At 33.3% G+C, this 5,719-nt stretch overlaps 1 protein-coding gene across 2 annotated transcripts; it reads right to left on the bottom strand.

Moving 5' to 3' along the window:
- Nucleotides 1-837: 837 nt before the first annotated feature.
- Nucleotides 838-3,337, bottom strand: LOC111885019 (tyrosine--tRNA ligase 1, cytoplasmic). 2 transcript variants are annotated; one of them, XR_008231100.1, is made up of 11 exons: nucleotides 3,103-3,337; nucleotides 2,701-2,848; nucleotides 2,324-2,613; nucleotides 2,142-2,238; nucleotides 1,955-2,060; nucleotides 1,783-1,865; nucleotides 1,554-1,699; nucleotides 1,376-1,481; nucleotides 1,225-1,284; nucleotides 957-1,092; nucleotides 838-926 (listed from the first exon to the last, which is right to left on the bottom strand). XR_008231100.1 is itself a non-coding variant. In XM_023881315.3 (10 exons), the coding sequence occupies exons 1-10, from the start codon at nucleotides 3,201-3,203 to the stop codon at nucleotides 1,072-1,074; spliced, it is 1,158 nt and encodes a 385-aa protein (XP_023737083.1). In that variant the 5' UTR covers nucleotides 3,204-3,337; the 3' UTR covers nucleotides 902-1,071. The 2 variants fall into 2 exon arrangements, 1 of the variants encoding a protein (XP_023737083.1); XM_023881315.3 differs by having other exon boundaries at nucleotides 902-1,092.
- Nucleotides 3,338-5,719: the final 2,382 nt, after the last annotated feature.

Genomic DNA, 5,719 nt, shown 5'->3' with positions numbered 1-5,719 from the left:
AGATCGTATTTGGGGTAGTATGACAGGTAGGATCGTAAGATCGTAGGATCGAGATCCAATCCGATTCTACCTTCCATTGATTTTTTTTTTTTGCAAATGAATTTTTTTTACCACTTCATGTCTTTTACCTTTTACCAATTTACCATTTATCATTTTGTATTGTGATTCTGACTAATATTTTGAAGTTTTTATAACTTTTGAACGAAAATTTGAATGTTTGAAATATTTTTCATGATTAAAAATTATAAATTAAAATTATATTTTATTTTGTTGGACCTTAGGATCCCGATCTTGCAAACACAAAAACGATCCTAGATAGGATCCCGATCTTAACAACCTTGTATAGAAGGTACCAACAGAAATTTCTTAATATGATATATACTATTTATATGAATTTGGTACGATATGAGGATAATCAATAGCAGAATTGTGATGATTTTTTTCTTAGAAATAAAGTAGATATATACCGATAGAATTTGTTAACTTAGCACATATCGATTTATTTATTTAATTAATTAATAAAACCGTATTGTGCTTTCCATAACATCAACGGAAATAGTTTTTTTAGTGTATATAGATCGGAAATAAATGATTTTTCTTAAAAGCACATAACAAATCAACTGTTTTGCTTTAAGGAAAAACACAAAAGTTTCATAATTCACTATTTTGAACAATAAAGTTAAGGGAAAAAAAAAATCTACGGTTTATTGTTCCATGCTATAATAAGTTACTTGTCCTAAGGTTTACTTCTACTGCCGATTACTAGTTTAAAAACAGTTGTATTAGTCGTATACTAGTTTATATAATCAAAAATACAAACAAATATACCTAAGAATATTATTTCTTCCAAAATAATTATTTTCTTATGCAGTAAAAGTATGTTATTATTCTTCCCAAATAATTAAAACCAAACTGTGTTTCAAGTGTTACTATTCCAAAAGGTTGTGTTTCAAGTGCTACTAGTTGATGCAAAATATAAATAATAATAATATCATATGTGAAGAAAATTTGAACAATTTGTTTAATATAAGTAAACTCCCATCTTCTCATCCACTCACTAAAAGACTTCCATCATCTTGTAACTTTGAAAGCCTACATTTAAACCACAAAGATTATTAACACTATAATAACAACTTATTTTTTTTAATTTAAGCAAATTAGATTACTTTATGCATTATAAATTTTAGCATGAACAATTTAGAAAACTGAAACAAACAAATATACCTTAACCCTCTTCAGTAGAGCCTTGGCCTTCTCATCATTCTTGAAATGGTCACGCACAGGCTATACAACACACACACACACACACAAAAAGATTGAAATAAAAATATTGAAATAAAAAAATACAAAATATGCATATTTTATTATTTTATACCTGCAATATCTTATTCAAAGATTTGGATAACGCAGGTTTCAAATCAGCAGGATGCAACTCCCCTTTTGCATAAGCAGCAATTAATTCATCATAACTGGTAAAAACCCTGACATTCAAGAAAAATGTTAATAAAATTTAAAAAAAAATGTTTTTCTTTTTTTCTTTAAAAAAAACTTACTTTTCACCTCCGTTTTCCTCTTTCCTTTCAACTTTGAACTCATTAAACCAAGGGAATACAATGTATTTAATGTACTCAAGACATGGATTTCCATCAACAATATTGGGTGGACAATATGCTTTCTTTATCTTTAAATTAACTTCAGCCTATCACAAATTCATCATACATACAAATTAATTAATTACAACTTCATATTTACATTTTACTCCCAAAATTGAAAAAACTTTACCTCTTCATCCTCCATAAAAACAGCAGAAGAAGAATCAGATTTTGACATCTTTTCTTGTCCTTGTAACAAACCCGGAAGCATATCTACACATAATAAACAACAATCATTTTGATATTTCGAGTAAAAATGGTAAAATTGGAAATAAAAGCAAGTTTACAAAATTGCCCCTTACGATGAGATAATATAATAGGCTTGTTTTTCCTTTTGATGTCATCACAGTACTCCCTTGCAAGAACATTAACTTTTCTTTGATCCATCCCTAATTGACAGATATCAGCCTATCCAAATCAACAAATTTGTTTCTTTAATAACAAAATAAGACTATTTTACCCTTGCAAAAAGATTAATTAAACAAGAACCTTGAGGAAAAAAATATCAGCACATTGCATGCAAGGGTAGAAGATTTGGGCTGCAGTGAGTTCATCCTGCTCACTTCGACCCATGATTTGACAGCACCTATAAATATAATACAAGCATTGTGATTAATAAAATTAGGATATAAATTAATTAACAAATTTATTTATTTATAAATTATAATTACCTCATTATTCTAGGAAGTTTGTTTCTTCTAGCAATGTCCATGACTAATGGCCAGTATTCATGTGCCCTTGAATTGATTTCTTCAGAAGACCAAATAAACTCTACTTTACCATCTTCCAAATTCATGCCTGCAGCTTTCCAGATCTCAATTAAATAGTGTCCAACAGTTTGGATTTTGTTTAAATCTCCACCCATTTTGTTGTTTAATTGAGCAAACCAATCTGCTATCCAAATCTTTACTTTGCAACCAGCTGAAGTCAGTTTATTAACATTAATCGTCTTCATAACACCCTATACATACAGCAATTGAGATTTAAAGTTTAAACCAACCTTCTTTATATGATATTTAAATCGAATTGACATACACAAATGACATACCTGAGCAATATGCATTCGCCCAGAGGGTTCGAACCCATCGTAGCAGATGGGTTGGGGCTTTTTGGTAAGAAGATTCAACAGTTCTTCCTCCTGGATGCATTCTTCTCCAATACTCCTCACAATCCTGAATTTTTCTTCGACACTCATCCTAAACACCACCGAATTTTTTGTTTAATAACTTAGAAATGGGAAGAGAGAATAGAAGCAAGTACATCTTCATCAAGTTACAAAAATGAAGTTGATTCTATAAAACAAATTAATGATTACTGGTACGCTCATGGAAAAATGATACAGGGGTCCAATTTAGTCGCAGTCCAATCAAATTAAGTTCAAACACATTTGAGAATCCCAATGTGTAGCCAAAAAAACACCCTACGTGGGTAGATTAGAGATGAAACTTACTGTGTGGTACAATTCAACGGATTCAAAGAGGAGGATTCATCCCCTGCAGTAAGAGATAGTGACTCAACTCCTTGTTTCCCTGGAGGATTCTCCATTGACATCGCTATATCTCTTTCGTGGTCGCAGGACGTAGAAGATACGAAGATTTAGGGTTGAGAGGGGAAGCAGCCACCGAGGTCTGACTTCTGAGTAGTTAGTAGTCAAGTAAGATATGGGCTATTCAATTGGGTTGGCGAGTACCCTAACTTTTCTATTTTAATTATGGTATTTGCAGCCCATTTATATGCTAAACTACTTAAGAATAAGTAAGGGTGTTATGTGCATTAGTCTCAATCGTTGATCCTAGAATCACCTTTTACGAAGATCATTTTGGACTCCAGTGATCCGTAGGCTCATTCCAACACATTTCGGAATGCCCATTACGGTTCTTCCGACATGTTCCGGACAGATTTGTATAAAATCATATTTTAAAATATCTATGCATTTCAGACTAAAAAAGCAAAGAAGATATGGCTTACAATTATGATAAATTGGAAGATTTATGTGTCACTTTTTGACACTTTCACTTGTAGTTGTTTAAATTTTAGGATTATTGGTGTAAAATAGTTACTATGGGACACGATAAACATGTTCGTCGGACAGTGTTGTAGAAATGTTATAATTATTTAGTGTTAGGATCAACCCAAAACGAGTTTAGTTAGTGTCTTACGTTATTGTACATTGAAATTCAGTATTCGGGCACACGGAAAGGTATTCCAGTCTGCCATTATGGAATGCGAAGAATAAGTCCGGAATGCGCAGAACAATTCTGGAATTGTCATCGCTTTTCGTTTTGAAACACTTTTACAACCCTAAATTAGCTTCAAGGTAGTTTTTTTTTCAACATGATAAGGTTTTTTATGCTTCTATTACACTATCTTGCAAACATGTCATTGTTGCGGATATTCTTGCGAGACTCAGGACCGACTGCCATGCATGATTATGTCCTCAAAAGACATGTCTTGGTAAGTGGTTAGATATTCAATCAGTATATAGGGGGTCATTTACTTTCACATTACTTGTTTTGCAAATAAGTTGTGACAATTCCTCAAAGTGAAATAGAAGAAATGGTTTTTGAGATCAATGAGTATGAGATGATGTTCGGGAAGAGGGAATTTGAAACAACCTAAAAACAATGATAAAAATTTTCATTTTAATTAAAAACCAATAGTTTCTTACATCAGGTATCACAAAATCAACCACAAAACAAATTGTCAACAAAACATCAGAGTACAGTTGAAAACAAGTGTGGAATCATGAGGGGTTGTTGTACCATGACGTCGGGCTCTTCCCTTTCATACCAAAAGTACCTTAAATCATAAACATAAATTGTAAGCACAAAGGTTATTGAGTTCCCCAAAGTACCACATACCAAACATACAATTGGGCCTATCCCTAGGATATATTCCAACCCAACATACAATTATAGGCCTTACCTTAAAGTTTCTTTCAACCCATCATATACTCATGGGCCCAGCCCTGAGCCCAACACCGGGGTTTGTTTCAACATAATCATAAAATAATGAGTCGAGCCCTGGGGTTTATTTCAATCCAATCATACAAACATGAAAGAATCACAAAGACAACTAGCATCTTACATACACAATTTAGTGAGTCGGCATTGGTCCTTTCGACCCACTTGCACAATGAGAAGACTCGCCTCTAACTGAAGATAATCGAATCACACACTCAAGTTGATGTTACCACGGGTCCTCACACCGGTCATAACCCAAAGTCAACCTTAACTAATAATCGGGGTTTTAACCCATAATCAATGGTCCAAATCATCTTTTATCTTACTAAGGGAATTTGCCCTTCCTATATATGACCCAACAATAAACGCCCAAAACCCCTAATGACCTAAGGCCCAAAAATGGCCTAAATAGGTTTATGGGACTATGTCATGCATACTCCTCGCTATGCCCAACGTACAACTTGATCTTGGAAAGATTACGGGGCAACAGCCTACTACGCCTAACGTACTCAGGGGTTACGCCCGACGTAACCAACTGAAGTCCAAACTCTTAACCAATGTTCTTAATGCATTAAGACCTAATGTCTAAACTTCAGTTCTCACCCTAATTAACGTCTAGAATCATTAAGTTGCAACCTTTATGCATTTGCATGTCTACAAGGGGACCAAAATCTAACCCTAAGTGTTATTCATGACCCATAAGCTTAATAGATCTAGGATTGGTGAATGCGAAAGACCAAGATCCCATTTTTATGGATCACAAGGCTCTATAATGAAGAGAAACACTCCTCATTATGTCTAGAGTTGCTTAAACTCCAAAGATCCAAAACTGTGGGACCAAAATAAACAAACTTTAATAACTAGTGTAACATCGTGATTTTCACCCAAATATTTCTTTTTATTTTAAACACGTTTAACCTGTTGGTGATTTGATCACCAATATTTTAGTGTAATGGACTTAACAAGTATTTCAAGAATAATGCTTTAGTTATAATACAAGTTAGGAGGTGTGGGAGTGCACACTTGTATTTACTAAACATTGTTAGAACAGTACGAGGACTAATCTGTCATTCTTTAAAGATGCAAATTCAAGGATTAATTCAG

Source organism: Lactuca sativa, chromosome 3 (genome assembly GCF_002870075.4).
Source record: "Lactuca sativa cultivar Salinas chromosome 3, Lsat_Salinas_v11, whole genome shotgun sequence".
NCBI classification, from domain to species: domain Eukaryota; kingdom Viridiplantae; phylum Streptophyta; class Magnoliopsida; order Asterales; family Asteraceae; genus Lactuca; species Lactuca sativa.
Note: the sequence above shows the minus strand (reverse complement) of the source record. Positions and strands in the feature narration are given on the sequence as shown.

Bases quoted from the DNA above. Each gene is read 5' to 3' on its own strand.
- LOC111885019 (XM_023881315.3), bottom strand. From the start codon at position 3,203: ATGTCAATGGAGAATCCTCCAGGGAAACAAGGAGTTGAGTCACTATCT. The intron at 2,614-2,700 runs GTATGTCATTTG...CTGTATGTATAG, and splicing joins GGCGAATGCATATTGCTCAG to GGTGTTATGAAGACGATTAA. The intron at 2,239-2,323 runs GTAATTATAATT...TTATATTTATAG, and splicing joins AAACTTCCTAGAATAATGAG to GTGCTGTCAAATCATGGGTC.